Below are 17056 nucleotides of genomic sequence, written 5' to 3'. Positions count from 1 at the left end.
TTTTATTTTCATAATCAGGTATGTTATTAATTTAAACAGTGGCGGATCCAGAACTTTTCATAAGAGGGGGCCCGCTGACTGACCTAAGGGGGGGCCGCTCCAGTCATGCTTCAGTGATTCCCTATATAATCAACCAAATTTTTCCCACAAAAGGGGGGGGAGGCAAGGCCCCCCCCCCCCTTGGATCCGCCTATTGTAAAGATTAAGTTCAGGAATAAGTGTATTGTAATTTTGTACTTTCTGACGTCATTTATTTTACTGTCGCAAATTGCATTTCAGGGGATTGGTTAGTAAAGCCAGATTTTACTCCCTCAGAATATATGTAGTCAACTAAAAATCATGGTTACAAATTAATTGTATTATAATTCTTTTTTTCCTTTCTTATTAGTTAATTATTTCAAATATTTTAGACTTATTTCTACAGCTGTTTGTTGTTTATCTAATTTGAATAAACCTATTCCAGGGTTTGAAAGTAAGAGATTATAATTAAAAAAACAAAAATAGTGAAAGTAACACAATTTCTTCTTGTGTATTATAAGAAAATAAGTTTTTCTGCAATTCTGCAGTTCTAAAATGAATGATTAAAGCCATAATTCTAGAAAATTATCTTCAAGTATTGCAGATCATAACAATTCATGTATATTTGTATCAGCAAAGATCAATAGATTTGGACAGCATGTTTTAAAAAATTTCTACTAGAGGTTTTCGAATATTCCAGTATCATTGAGAATAACTTAAAATCTTTAAAAATCTGTTAACCTCAAGGCCAAGCCATTAAACTTAACATGTCTACATTTAATAGTAGTGTTTGGCTAGGTTGCACAGAAGGCTCGCATGTGGAGAAAACTTGAGGTACATTTTTGTCTAACTAATATACAATAGCTTTTTCTAACCTGTGACAAAAGTCTCAGAAGCAAAAATTAGATGTGCTGGTCCTGACATCAGCAGCAACAGCATTTGTTAAAGTTTGTGATAAGATTATGCAGGCCAAACATATCTCTGTGTTAACAGTTTATTAATACAAATGAGCTTGTGCACATGTATTGAAATGTTTTTGAATATTTTTTTCCAGTTATCTGCAAACTTTGCGAAAGAATATATTTTATTTTAATCAACATCTCATATATCTTTCAAGTCAGATCCAATAAACTTCTCAGAAAGTGTGGATATTCATTGGTCTTTATTACCTTTATCACCTAGCTCAGCTCTTAACAGAATCTTGTGGATGCATTCTCCCTTTGAGTGAAGAAAGTTGTAGGTTCAGTTCCCGACTGGGTCAAACCAAAGATTTAAAATATGTATTTGCTGCTTCTCAGCTAAGCTCCACGTAGAATTAAGGAGTATGACAAAGACTGGTGTGCTAAGAATCAGAATAATGTGTCTGGTTAGGTGACATGTCTTCCTGAGGACTGTTAGCTTGAAAACTGGCATGTTGAAAAATCAGGCTCACTGTGTTGGTCTCGTTCAAAACACAGTCTTTACTAATTTCATATTATCATGTTCTTGTCTTGAATTAATTTGCCACTGGATGTTAAACATCCATCCTTGACAAAATCATCTATCTGGGCTAAAATTTGACTTCAAATGTATTTCATTTACCATTATAACCTTTGAACTAGACTTATCTCTGAGAACTAGACTCGTGACAATTTAGAGTTTGTCATTGAAAAGACACCTAACTATTGAATAGAACAGTGTGTTGACCTCTGATTGTCTTTTTATTGTTTGTTGCTGCCTCATTTAGGTATGTCGGACAGTGTCCTCACGTCTCATTTTATTCACACGTTGTAAAACTAGTCAACTTGAATAAACCTTTAACCCAGTGGTAACTCAAGTGTTGTTGCCCTTTGACAATTAATTCATAAACAAATGAATATGATATAAAAAAATATTGTTTTCATCATGAAAAGAGCAGAAAAATAATCTAAACAAAGGATTAACAGATTCTATAGATGTTATAAACAGCTGCATGACACAATATTGATTGTCATTATGAGACAGCCTATAGGATTTCTGACATTTGTAAATATCCTCCCTTTGTCATAAATTTGTTTGGCAATAACATTGTCATCAAATACAACATTTTGACAGAATACTTCTACATAATCTTGAGCTTATTTTTTTTTAACAAACGTTTTCGGTAAACATTTAGGAGTAAGTACTATATACACTTTAAAGTTAATATTTGCACATTTTCATACGTAACCTATGACAGTAGAGGGGTATTATGTTTTCTAGTCTGTGAGTCTGTCCAATATTCTGTGTTTTTGTTCGTCTGTCCTTATCAGGTTAAAGATTTTGGTCTGGGTAATCGTAGTCGCATCTTCTTGGAAGGGAAGCAGTTCAGTAGGGGCCCTATTTATTCCTGAAACTTGAAACTTAGTACACATGTTCATTATGATGTGAACTTTTAAATTTGATTGCCAACTTTCAGTTTTGACCCAGATTTCACACTTCACTGAACATGGAAATGTGATAGTGTGAGTGGTGTCCTATGAATATATTCTTGTTACACATATATGCATAAGAGATTATTTGCCATACATAGTTCAATAAATTTAAGTATTTTGTGCAACCTGGCCATTTGAGTGTTTAACTCCAATATAAATCTAATTGTATTGTTTTTTACTAATCAATAACCTAATTTTTTTTGCCACAATGCACATTATTACTATATACCAGTCCTGTAAACATGGATCTTTTCACAATTTCTATGCATAAACTTTTTGCACAGGGATTAAATTTTATTCAACAAACTACAAATGCGTCAACACAACAATATTGTTTATATTTAAAGATTTTGTACAGGGGAAATCTTTCATGGATTTTTCAACATCTACAGTACTTTCGACATGACATACAAAAATTTGAGAATAATTATTGCAATTACAAGAAAAGCTGCAAATATATTTGTCAGATTTCAGAATGAAAGTTCTTATGATTGTGATACGCACTCATTTGCATTATTTGCAATAATACAAACATTGCAAATTGCCAATAATTTCTGAATTTACAGTATATGATATATGAAACTTGTTATACTGATAAAAACTAATGAAACCTGTTGTCAGTACTTTTGTTTATAGAAGTCAGAAACAAAACCAAGTATGCCAGCACCATTCAACAACCAAATAACTGTTTCTACTAAACAGGAAATTTGAACTCTAACATTTAAAAGAAAAAGAACTGACTCCAGAATCAATTGACAAAGATTAACTTGAAAATTACTTGTGCCCTAAAAGATTAAGATTCTTTAACATTGATCAGTAAACATTCTAGGATTTACAAGAAGTAAGCTTGCACATTGTTTCAAGAAAAATGATTTCATTGGGTTTTGGTCTCTAGATTTTTGCCATAGCAAAGTCTTGGATATAAGACGAAGTCCATGAACCATACTATTCTACACATGAAATACAGCATCACATTATTAGTATTAAACACATTTTACTTTTTTTTTTTTACAGCTGCTGACCTTAGACCCAGACAGAAGAATATCAAGTTTAGTGATGTTAAAAGGACAGTATTTTATGAATGAACTTGACTTTGACAAAGTTTTGATGCGACAAATGAAACCAACATTTGAACCTTCAGTAAGTTCAATAGAAGATAAGTCAGAAATACTAACTTTTGCATGATGTTGTAGTCATTTAATTAACATAAACAGATTGGTCTAAAACTTTGCAGATGTGTTTGTTAATAAAAATTTTGAGATTGACATCTTGATAATAAAAAACTGACAAATAGACATTGTTTAATTATGAATTGTTGATGTACAGAAATTTATATGAAATGCTCCTCACTAGAAGGAACATCGTAGATAATACTTTAAATATTTCATCGCATACTGTTTTTGTGCTAATATTTGGATTACCTAAAAATAGATCTACTCTTGGAAAAGTATATTTATAGTTAAATACAAGATTGATTAATGGGTTTTAATTCCACTGTCTGCATTATTGGCTATATCGTGGCCATCGGCTCTTAATTGGTGGACGGAAGTCTGAGAGAACAGACCTCCAACAGGAAAACTGACAATCCTAGTCAATTAAGATTGGAGTCAAACGCACCTGCCACATGAAGTAAAATACAAATTACATTTCATTGTATTATAAAACTAAATATCTGAGAAATTGCTATGGTTAACAACATAGGAAAAATGGGAGGCTACGGAAGTTACCTGTTAACAAAATGCTATTAACAATATTAAATTTGTATGGATGCTGTGTTTTACTTGATCTACCGTAACCAATAAATGACTTTATACATGAAAATTTACAGTATGTTTATATTTTGTTAGAAAGACCATTTAAACTGTGATCCTACATATGAACTAGAAGAAATGATTATAGAATCCAAACCACTTCATAAAAAGAAGAAAAGATTAGCTAAACAAAATTCTAAGAGAGGTGAACTGTCCAGACAGGCTTCTGTGGTATGTTATGTTAACTGTATTCTGTTTTAGCAAACATTAATGCAAAAGGAGGATAGAAATATCTTAAGTATGCATGGAATGTAATCAGTGAATTGTTTCTGAAGCTTTTTCGTAGCTTAAAATTCATATATTGACTTAGCTTGTTCCACAGGGAAAATTTTCAATGTTCAGTCATTTCTCTTAAAAGCTAAACAATTTGTCAAAACTGGCATAAAGATAACTTAGGCTGGCTTGCCTGTCCTTTATTGATTTGGCTCTAACAGATGTAAGGATCAGGTACCATGGATTCTTTTATTTTTTGGGGATTGAGGAAAAATTGTATTTTCGTGGATATTTGATATGTATCTTTGCTAAAGTTTGCATACAATGCTATAGAAAATATTTACTTCGTTGATTCCTGGTTAACCTATACCAACAAAATCTATGAAATTGATATCACACGAATTATATTACATCCACAGTATTTACAAATCGTCTTATTTCTCCATGATTTTCTATCACAATGAAAAGCAGACATAATTTCTAACCATCTTGATGGTCTCAAGGTATGACCTTCTCCTATAGTACAGAAGGTCATGGGTTAAGTATGCTGCATTAAGGAGTAAGAGCATATATTTGTCGCCTCTGAGTCAGACAGTTGTTTGTGTAACAGTTGATGATACTAAAAGATATTCATCGTATATCCTGCTATGTAATGGATCATTTCAGGAATTCATTTTCTGACCTCATAAATTATGTGGCTCAGTGAATAAGTGTTTAAATAATGTTTTGACCATTAAAAAAATGAAAACAGCGATGTTCCCATAATGCAACACTACTTCTTGAATGATCCATGCTGGGTTCAGTTATCACAGGTTTCATCATATTTATTTTATTGGTGTTTTGCAGGACTCAGAAAATACCACAGAGGAAGAAAATATATATAAATATTTTAAAGTTTACAATAGAGAAAAGTAAGTATATCAATGGTTTTTAAGTGTTGTTGGGTCATCGACATATACCCCAAGTCTTCTTTATTCATATCAATAAAAGGAGATGTGGGGGACCACCAATGAGAAAGCAACATTACAACACAACTACAAAAAAAGACAGCCAATCTTTCATATAAATATTGTTATTTGTAATGTGTTTAAGTCATTGTCAGGTCCAGACATGTTAATTAATAGTCTACTTTTGGTTGCAATAGTTTAATCAAAACATTGCTTTTTTTTTTGCTGAAAAATGTGTATCTTTAAAATTCAATAAACCATTCAACACTGACAAAGGGTTCAGAAATGTATTTCTTTTATTTTCAACCAACTTAGTCTTTATAAAATGTTTAATTACCAGGCCCTCTGGTTTTCTCTTTTGATTTGATTTGTCTTGACAGGGCCTTTTATAGCTTACTATAGGGTATGGGTTTTGCCCATTATTGAGGGTCGTATAGTTGTTTTAAATCCTTATCATTTGGTCTCTGTCAAATTGGTAATACCACATTGTCTTATTTTTATATTACATTGTACTTTATTGTTCTGTTTAGAACAGCTGAAGAAACATTCCTCTATCTACTGTCAATTCTGCATTATTGCAATGCTCTAAAAATATTGCGATAAATATGTGACAGTATTCACAATAATAAAAACTAGCATTCATGATTTCAGTAGTGATTTTCTTTCATGAGATTTTTCCAATCACATTAATTGGATCTCACATTTTTGTCGAGCCTGCGACTGTTGTCGCAGAAAGCTCGACTTCGGGGTAGTGATCCGGCGGCAGCGGCGTTAACTAACTTCTTCAAAGCTTTATATTTTAGAAGGTGGAAGACCTGGATGCTTCATACTTTGTATATAGATGCCTTGTCTGTCACATGTCCATTGTCCTTGACCTCATTTTCATGGTTCAGTGACTACTTGAAAAAAAAGTTAAGATTTTTTGTAATGTTATTTTCTCTCTTATTATGAGTAATAGGATAATTATATTTGGTATGTTTGACCTTGCAAAGTCCTCATGCCCGTCAGACAGTTTTCACTTGACCTCGACCTCATTTCATGGATCAGTGAACAAGGTTAAGTTTTGGTGGTCAAGTCCATATCTCAGATACTATAAGCAATAGGTCTAGTATATTTGGTGTATGGAAGGATTGTAAGGTGTACATGTCCAACTGGCAGGTGTCAACTGACCTTGACCTCATTTTCATGGTTCAGTGGTTATAGTTAAGTTTTTGTGTTTTGGTCTGTTTTTCTTATACTGTATGCAAGAGGTCTACTATATTTGGTGTATGGAAGGATTGTAAGGTGTACATGTCCAACTGGCAGGTGTCATCTGACCTTGACCTCATTTTCATGGTTCAGTGGTCAAAGTTAGGTTTTGGAGTTTTGATCTTTTTTTCTAATACTATATGCAATAGGTCAACTATATTTGGTGTATGGAAATATTTTATGATGCACGTATCAGTCTCTCAGGTTTTATTTGACCTTGACCTCGTTTTCACAGTTCATTGCTCAGCAATAGGTCTAGTATATTTGGTGTATGGAAGGATTGTAAGGTGTACATGTCCAACTGGCAGGTGTCATCTGACCTTGACCTCATTTTCATGGTTCTGTGGTTATAGTTAAGTTTTTATGTTTTGGTCTGTTTTTCTTAAACTATAAGCAATAGGTCAACTATATTTGTTGTATGGAAGGATTGTAAGCTGTACATGTCTGCCTGGCATGGTTCATCTGACCTTGACCTCATTTTCATGGTTCATTGTTCAATGTTTAGTTTTCTTGGTTAAGTCTGTTTCTTAGAAACTATAAGCAATAGGTCAACTATATTTAGTGTATTGAATGATTGTAAGGTGTACATGTATTTCTTGTTTGGTTTATATGACCTTGACCTCATTTTCTTTGATCACGTTAAGTTTATGTGATAGTTGTAGTAAAGCTTTATATTTAGGACTATCAACATAATATCAATGGTTAGTAAAGAAGGCGATCAGTGATTCACAATAATAAGAGGTTGCATAATGTTTGAATTAACAGTACCTGATGCTAAAAAACAAAATGATAGCTATGACAACGAGATGAGGCTGCTAAATCAAACAAAATAAAACCAATATTTATCTTGTAAACAAAGATATTTGATATCTTGAAAAGAAATATGTTTATCCTGCAGATACAAAGGAGGGTTGCTATACTGGTTTTTCTCAGCAACTACAAGTCCTTGATATATGACACTAAGCTTCATCTGGTTATGCCATTCTGGGTGACATGTTTTCAGTTCCTTCAATATTCTACTTCCTGTTTGGGTAAAACTTGCACCTTTAACATGTCAGGCACATACTGTGGATTCATGTATTTTCCTGGATACCAATTTTCGTGGATTGAGGAAAATTGTATTTTTGTGGATATTTGATTTCATGGTTTTGCCAAAGTCTGCATACAAACCTACAGAAAATTTGAACTTCACATTGAACATTTAAACTCATGGTTCACCTGTACCCACGAAATCCACCAAATTTGGTATTCCACTAATAATAATGAATCCACAGTATATAAAATTTGCATATTATCTGCAAAATAGAGTCGACAACATTGCACAGAGGTATAGTCGAGGAGCAATAACCCACATTATCTCTTGTTTTATTTATTTTTAGAGTAAAGTATGATGAAGAACAATCAGATAAACAGGAAGAAGTAGTGGAAGAAGTCCGGAAACAGTCTCTTCGGGAAGAGGCTGAGAAACCATCAATTCGTGGAATACGTGTGAACGAAAGTTTTGATTGTGAAGATGAAGATGAGGATCTTGACAAAGTTGAGAATTCGTCATTTGATTTACCAGACGTACCAGATTTTAAACAAAGACTTAGTGTACATTCAGCAATAGAAGTTGGTAGTGGACGTAGACATTCTGGAAAAACTGTAACTTTTAGTGACCGAAGACTTTCAGATTATACTTGTTATTCTCGTCAAGATCCGAATAAATTATCAGAAAGGACAGGGATTATAAAACCCATGTTAAAAGACCGTAGATTGTCTGATATGACAGGACAAAAAACTTCAGTTATTGATAATGGTAACTCCACGGGTAACAGTTGATATTTCTTGCTCAAATTATTTATTTTTGTAATCAGTCTTAACAAAACTAATAACTTAAGAAACTAAGTGCTTCTGTAAAGAGGATTAGTTCTTAAAAAACAATTTCTTGTAAACAAAAAATTATGATCTACGTTAAAAATAATAGTCAACAATTCTTCACATGTTCTACTTAGATGATATTTTTATATTTTATATAACAAATAAATCTCATAAATTTCTGACCATTTGAAATTACATTAGCATCTATACCTAAGTTTGATATCTCGCGTCTATCATCTTGAATTATTCATAATTATACACATTTAATGTGAGACAAATGTCTTTATCACTTTCTTGTCTGTCTGTCTATTAAGAATTATACAAAACAAGAGTCTGGTCATTTTATATTAACGACATCCAAATTGTAGACATTAGTCATACTTTTCTTGCGTATCATACCTATTAGGCATACTTATAATGCGTTTGTAGAGATTGAATGTGATTATCTCCCCATTACCAGAAATGTCTCGAACTGAAAAATAAATCAAATGACAAATGCATTATTGTAGTATGTCTGTTAGGTCCAAATCATAAGTAATGTGTGATTAATGTCAAAAGTTCAGACATCTCTATGATGTGTTTAATCAAGTCTTACAGCTTTATATTGTCTTGTTGACACATGTATGGCCTTTTCTGATTTGAAAGGAAGCAGTAATAGTTATCATACATACTCTCACATTCCTTAAAGAGAGATTTCTGAGGAAGAAAACAAAATTTTGAAAAACATTCCAGTTATCATTAAATGATGGGCAACACTATCGTAAAATGATTGCTTTTGATGATTTTGCAGTTTGGATTTTTGACTAGCATGATATGATGTCATTTTCCTGCAAATAAACAAATTAAAAGTGCTTTTTTTTAAACAGCCTAGTTGTATAAAGCCTACTTTAAATTAATTATAGTTTAAATATACTTTTGTATTATTTGAGGCCATATATAGGTATGGATTTGTCACATCAAAATGTCTACTAAATATCTACCGGTAGTAGTTAATTCTTTTTTATAACTTTGACATAGTGTGACATATTTCAATAACCTGTAAGACAACACTTCAAAGATATCATAATAAAATTTTGACCAACTGGAGACTGTGGAAATTTATTAATGTGAACATGGAAAAAACCATATGTAATTTTCACACTTACAGAGAAATAGTAAATAAAGTTAATAAAAAAATAATTGATCTTCTGATGTGAAACAAATGTTCTAGCTGTAGCAAAATTGCAGATAGGTCCAGGAGATCACTCATTATGTATATATTATCTTTATTATTAAAAATTCCCTCAAATAACTGGTAAAAAAATGTTTTATATATATTTTGTAAAAAAATTACCACTATGTGGTTACAATACATTCAACATTTAAAAAAAGCTATCTTAACACTGTCCATTTTGATTCCATGTGTAAAAAAATTGTACAAAAGAATAAGAAAGATTAAAGCATATGAATTACAGTATAAAAATCCACTATATTTGTACTTGTTAGAAAATACTCAATATTTACTCATACTGTTATTTGTGAATAAACTGTTGTTTGATACTTAAACAGTCTTTATTGTATTAAGTTCATGAGGGTCCAGCAGGCAGTATTACAAACATATTTGGTTTAGTCTTGTCTTGGAATACATTGTGGAATGCTATCATTGAAAAAATATTCAGAAGACAATTGTTTTTAATGCCCCCACTAGGTGAAAGGGGTATTCAGGTTTACCCTTGTCCATCTGTATGTAGGTAGTCCCGAAATTGGATTCCATTCTCTTACTTTAGTTTGCCTAAACTAAGCATTATGAAACTTTTACACAATGCAAACTACCACCAAACACAGATCAAGCCGGAATTTGGGTGGCATCACTTTGAAAGTTCTCGAGTCCCTTTAAAAATGGAAAAATTGATGAGTTTGCCATTTCCGCACTCTTACTTTAGTTTGCCTTTACCAAATGTTATGAAACTCATATACAATGCTAATTACCACCAAACACAGATCAAGTGCGAATTTGGGTGGTGTCACTTTCAACTTTCTCGAGTTTAGTCCCTTTATAAATGGAAAAATTGCTGAATTTGCAGTATATTTACAACACACTTGGAGATTTATTTCAGTTTTGTAACTTTGTTAATGTATCCATGTAGAGAGGATCCAAGTTGAACATATTTATAGCATTTTTCTTCTCATCAAAGTCATTTAGATAAATTGCTTATGAATAGTAGTTGGCTTGTACAGTATAAATACTAAAGGTCAAGATGGTTTGGGAGTCATTTCCAGAAAATAAAGCAACAGCATACCTACCTACTAGTGTAAGGCTAGACAAAAAGATTTAAAAGTTTTGGGCGTTACACAATTATATGAGAAATTTAGTTAATGTAAATGTACTGTGACCATTTTACCTTGCAAGTTACAAATTTAAAGGGGTCTATATAGTATATACCCTTTATGAGCCCCAGACACAATGTTAGATTAACAGTTGTTTGTATCCAGTTGTCCTGGTGTAGGGGTATAAATCGTGGATCTATATGCTAAAGGTCTTGAGTTCCAATCCCAGCATAGACACTGTAATTTTTCTACATAAATTTTGATAGTCTTTTCAGTATAAATAATTCTAAGTTTTATTGTGGATTTGACATTCCCGCCAAAATGTTACAGAACAAAGGAAAGCATGCAGAACAAAGAAAATCAAGCTAGGATGATCTGGTAGGGGTGATCCGACTCAGATCACCCCTGGTAGAACAAAGGAGCTGGGATGTAATAAATATGAAGATTCTACTACAAGTATCACATAAGCTTAGCATTGAAAATGATCCCTGTAGATGAGGTTAAGGTCAGATGAACCCTGCCAGACAGACATGTACCTCGCAATCATATCTTACATCAAATATAGTTAGCCAATTCCTGAAAGTATGGGAGAAACAGACATAACCATGAAAACTTAATAGTGACAAATGAACCATAAAATGAGGTCAAGGGAAGGTGAACCCTAACCAACAGACAGACCTGTATACCTTACAATAATTTCATACACCAAATATAGTTGACCTATTGATTATAGTATCTGATAAACAGACAAAACCATGAAAACTTGACATTGACTAACGAACCATGAAAATGAGGTCATGGTCAGATGAAGCCTGCTAGAGAGATATGAAAAACTTACAATCATTCCATGCAACAAATTAGTGGCCCTATTACTTACAGTATCTGAGAAATAGACCAAACAACGAAAACTTAACATTGACCAATGAACCATGAAAATGAGGTCAAGGTCAGTTGAAACCGGCCAGTCAGACATGTGCACCTTCCAATCATTCTATACACCTAAAATAGTTGACCCGTTTCTTGAAATATCTGAAAAAGCAGATTTGATCATGAAAACTTAACCTTAATTACGGATCCATGAAAGGAGGTCAAAGTCAGGTGAAGTCTGACAGATATGTATACCTTGCAAGGGTCCCATATACAAAATAACGTTAACCTATTAGTATTTCACGACAAAAAACTATACATTTGTTTCAAGCAGTCGCTGAACCTAGAGAATGAGGTCAAGGATTATGGACATATGATAGACAGTCACGCAAGGCAATCTGGATACAAGGTATGAAGCATCAGGGTCTTCTACCTTCTGAAATATAAAGCTTTATACATGTACAAACTGTTTACACTGTCACCTCTACAAGAAAGTAATCCCCATGTGTCATAATCTGCAACTGACCCTGCAGGCGAGACAAAAAATTGACAAATTTTCATGTGACTAGATTTTAATTTGGCTAAGAAATATTGAAACATGCTGATGCCAGGACAGAGCTATACACCATATTTTCAGTTAAGTTCAACAATGCCACAATTCCCCTAAAAACCAACAAGCTTTTCATTTTATGCTGTCTCATTCAGTTACTGTTTTCTACAGTGTGTTAGTAATTTAAAATTCATCTCAGAATCATTTCTGTGCCATAAGCTTCTGGGCTTCATACAAAATGTTGTTCTGTCAATGCTTTTACACCCAAATAAACATACAAAAAGAAGCATTCAATTCTTAAATGCAAACAATAGTTGCTGAACTTAAAAGAGTACCTCTTGATAAAATTACAACTATACCAATCAGTTGCAAGAAAATTGGTATACACATGACTGGCCTTTGCTGTAAAATAAAAATAACACTAGAAGAGATTGCATGAGTTTCTTTATGATATCACATATAGTACATATTTATACAAATACAATGTACATTTTTCTCAAAAACGTAACAACAGATATCGTTAGTTAACAGTTGTTAAAATGATTAAAAAACATTGTCCCAAGAAAATAAAATTGTCAATTATAAACATTCTAAAAGTATCTAATACATTGTTCGGACACAGAAACTGATTTGCTTCAGAATGATGCTTAAATATGTGTCTGATTTTCTTAAGCATGTTGAAAAGAAAAATAAACTTCCTAAACCTATAGGATAACCTGTTTCTTATGAAATTCAGAAACCTTTTTCTTATGAGCAAGAAAAGTAAATTGGTCCAGAGTTTGGGGCTATATTTCCTGAGGAACTTTGTGTTCGAAATATTGTGCATATAAAAAATAGAGACAGAATGGTAGAATGTTCCCTTAAAATAACAATTGTCTTAATTTATGTTTTTCATAATCCAAAGGACTTAAGATTATTTCATTGTTTAAACACAAAATTTAAATAAATAGAACCAGTTACATTGTCTGAAACCCTGTTCACCAGTGACATTGTTTTTTTGAAATATTGCCAAGAAAAACTACAAATGTTTCAGTTTACCAAGAGTTATATAGTAGAGTACTACTAAATCAAACTTTAAAGCAAAAGAAAAAAAATCCAAATCATTTCCTACATTATAATAAAACATTTTTTATCTGATATGCAACTACTGATTTTTGGCCAAAAAAAATGCTACAACTGGATATTTATTCCTTTGGTATGTGAAGACATCAACTTATTAAATGAAAACAAAAATACAAAAAAAAACATTGGTACTTAGGAATACAGAGAGTATTACAAAATTTTGGCTTAAAAAACAATGTAATTCATTTTAATACTGATCAGAAAAATGGTAAAACAAGAAAACAGCAAAAATTCCATTTACAGTACAAAAATAAGATATAATTATTGCCCAGTCTGATTAAAATCAGGTCATTCCATTGTTCTTTGTTGAATAATGATATTGGTGCATTCTTAAATCCCAAAACAGCAAAGTTATAACCTATGAACCTTTATATTTAAATCAGACTGAATTATTGCCTCATTTTCAACTATAACAAGATAAGTACAATTATAAATTATCACAGTTCCAATATAATACTGTCCTGGGAAAATTCTATAATAACAATTACTGTGGATTTATTATTATTCTTTGGATAATAATTTTTTCATGGATTTCCTGAATAAAGGTGAATCAGGATTTTAAGGTGGTACATAACACTACAGGGAGATAACTCTTTAAAAATTAGCTGAACGTTTCAATCACGTTCTATTGTTAAGGAAATATTAAGCTTCTCAATGATCAAAATTAGTGTTTGTCAAACTGCTATATATCCAACGGAATTTTTCCAATAAAGTGTGTGGTTCAAGGTTTTTGAAATTTTTATATTTTTGTCAGAGGGTCAAAGTTAATATTTTGTCAAAATTTTATGAAAATTAAACGAGCCAAAGTAATTTTAGTCAAGGTGTTTGGTACCACCTTAAGTGTTCAACAAAATACAAATTTCCAGAGGCTTGAATGCAGAATTTGTCAAAACCATGAAATAAAGTGTCCATAAAAAAAACAATTTTTCTTTTTAAAATTGGTAGCAACAAAAAAATAAATAAATCAACAATATTCCATTTTGATATTATGAAATTTGAACACATTGCCTCCTCTGCAATTTTGAATTCACAAATTAAAGAGGGAAAAAATGTCCACTTGCTGCATATTTTGATAGGATAAGTGTTTTGCAAATGTAAAATGGTTAGAAGGAATTTTTCTTGATAATGTTGGAGATAATTAATACAAACTGTGATATTTTTATCGATAATAGTGAAATTCAAAAGTTTATTCAGAGCTGATTCTCATAAAAAGATATGATCAAACAATATTCTAAAGCAGTAATATTTTTATATTAAGAAATCATATCCAGCTTATTTAGTTAAATATCAATTTAATGTATTCTTGATAGGAAGAAAAAAATAATGTTCACCTTCAAATACCTTTAGAAACTAAATGGGAGACTTGCTAAGAATAGATTTAACTTCATTGACAAATGGACCAGACTTAATTTCAATTAAATATGACATTTTTACAAATTTTCTCCTGATCCTTGTGTGGTAATTTCAATGACACCCAAATAAGAGTGGAGTTATCCCAAAACCAAAATGGAAGATAATGTAATGTAATTGGTGAAACTTTACAGATAAAACACAAATAATGCTAAAATTATAATGCTGATGTTGAAACTTAATTCTTGTCAAAAAATCTAATTACCATATTTATTGATGATCACAAAATATACAACCTGATTAAAAAATATTTTTCTTCGATGAAATGTACAATTTTATGAATTTCCATCAGCTGCACATAACAGTAGCCATTTCATATATTCTTATGAGATTCTGTTATAGAATAAAAGCTATGTCAGACACCAAATCCATTAAGAGAGGTACAATTGCAAATGGCTTTATTCTGAATTCACAATCACAGAGAAAGAGTCTTGCAAATGGAAAATAATAAATTGTTTAAGAAGCTTTTTAAAATTGTTTTGTTGTCTTTAAAAGCATTTCCCTTAACAATCTAACTAAATTTAACATTTGCTTATTATATACCAAATCATAAATGATACTCTTTTAATTTATTTATTTTCAGTGGCCAACACCCATTAGGACAGCAATACATTTATCTGTACATGCAAAATAATCTTTTTTAATAATCCCACCCGTCTGGTAAAGAATATCAAATGATATGTTTTAACTTTCACCAACCTGAGTGAAGATATTACGTTTGAATTTCTACCAAATACACAAACGACAAAAATACGATCAAACCTCTAATTTTTGTCAACTTCACAAAGAAACTATATTTTTAAATATGATATACAGACATGTACAAGTGCTTATGTAAAGTTTTACAAGGGTTCAACAAGTAACAAACAGATTAAAAAGTTCATCTTTTATGCTAACTTCAGCTAGGTGTCATTGTTATGAATTGCCATAAAATGTTCATATACTGTGGATTCGTTTAAATTCATAGATTGAGGAAAAATTGCATCTTCATTGATTATAATTACATTACATGTAGTTTTCATTGTAATACATTATTTTGATTGGCTAACAGCAATCACCCGTCATTTTGAAGTTAACCTTCATTTCCAAATGAAATGTAACAGTCATGATGACATGAGCTTCCACAATAAAGTGCACAGGTAAATTGTTTACCTATACCCATGAAAATTGGTATCCAACGAATAATAAAGAATCCACAGCGCTACTTTAAAATGTTAAAAAAGTAACTATCCACATCCTGATTTTAGTTTTACTAGATTAAAGCAACTGGTATATCTGAAAATCTACAGAGATCATTTTAAACTGCAAGTTTTTGAAGATTGCCCAAAAATTCTACTGAAAAAGTTTTGTTTCATTCATAAAATTAAAACTCCTCTTCTATCCAAAGAGAAAATTCGTTGAGATAATAAACTTCCATAATCTTTTTCTGAATATAAAATTCATCTTCTTATAAATGTGGAATGTGTCCATGGGACACAGATGATGCCCCCGCTTGTATATCATATAAAATTATAAACGGACATAACTGAAGAACGGTAAAAGTGACCCTACACAAATTTGAACTTGATCTGAGTTTTTTGGTAATAAGTATTGTGTATAAGTTTCATAAAATTGGGTTGGGGCAAACCTAAGTTAGAGAACGGAAACGAAAAATTCAGCAATTTTTCCATTTCTAAAGGGGCATAACTCTAGAACGGTTAAAGTGACACCACCATAATTCAAACTTGATCTGTATTTTGTGGTAATAAGCATTGTGCATAAGTTTCATAGCATTTGGTTGAGGCAAACTAAAGTTAGAGAACGGAAACATAACTCTAGAATGGTTAAAGTGACACCACCAAAATTCAAACTTGATCTGTGTTTTGTGGTAATAAGCATTGTGTATAAGTTTCATAACATTTGGTTGAGGCAAACCAAAGTTAGAGAACGGAAACCAACTTTGGGACGTACATACGGACAAGGGTAAAACTTCTGGCGAGGGCATAAAATATACAGCAGTTGGAAAGATTTCAGGATGTAAATCGAGACAATATAACAAGATTTGGCAAATATGGAAAATGTCACTGGCCAGATAAAACATTTCATTTCCATCCTAACAACGGATGTTTTGGTGATCAACAATTATTACATCACACACAAACAATACTAGTATTTTACTAAAACAGATCTTTTTTTCTAAACAAAGCACTTTGCAATACAGATAGATTAGATAAGTTAATATTGTCAATGATATCTTCGAACAATAACATTTACCTATGGATAATCTTTAAA

General features: G+C 31.7%; 1 protein-coding gene across 1 annotated transcript in view; it reads left to right on the top strand.

Moving 5' to 3' along the window:
* The window catches only part of LOC127734867 (serine/threonine-protein kinase 32B-like), a 68093-nt gene extending 58019 nt beyond the window's left edge, over positions 1–10074 (top strand). The window contains exons 9-12 of the mRNA XM_052244911.1: positions 3465–3590; positions 4298–4432; positions 5321–5385; positions 8049–10074. Coding sequence (XP_052100871.1) covers positions 3465–3590; positions 4298–4432; positions 5321–5385; positions 8049–8490 — 768 coding nt within the window. The 3' untranslated portion in view covers positions 8491–10074. The remainder of the gene's footprint in view (positions 1–3464; positions 3591–4297; positions 4433–5320; positions 5386–8048) is intronic.
* Positions 10075–17056: the final 6982 nt, after the last annotated feature.

This window comes from Mytilus californianus, unplaced genomic scaffold, assembly GCF_021869535.1.
Source record: "Mytilus californianus isolate M0D057914Y unplaced genomic scaffold, xbMytCali1.0.p SCAF_3, whole genome shotgun sequence".
NCBI classification, from domain to species: domain Eukaryota; kingdom Metazoa; phylum Mollusca; class Bivalvia; order Mytilida; family Mytilidae; genus Mytilus; species Mytilus californianus.
The sequence above is the reverse complement of the archived record's forward strand: the minus strand, read 5'-3'. Positions and strand labels throughout refer to the sequence as shown.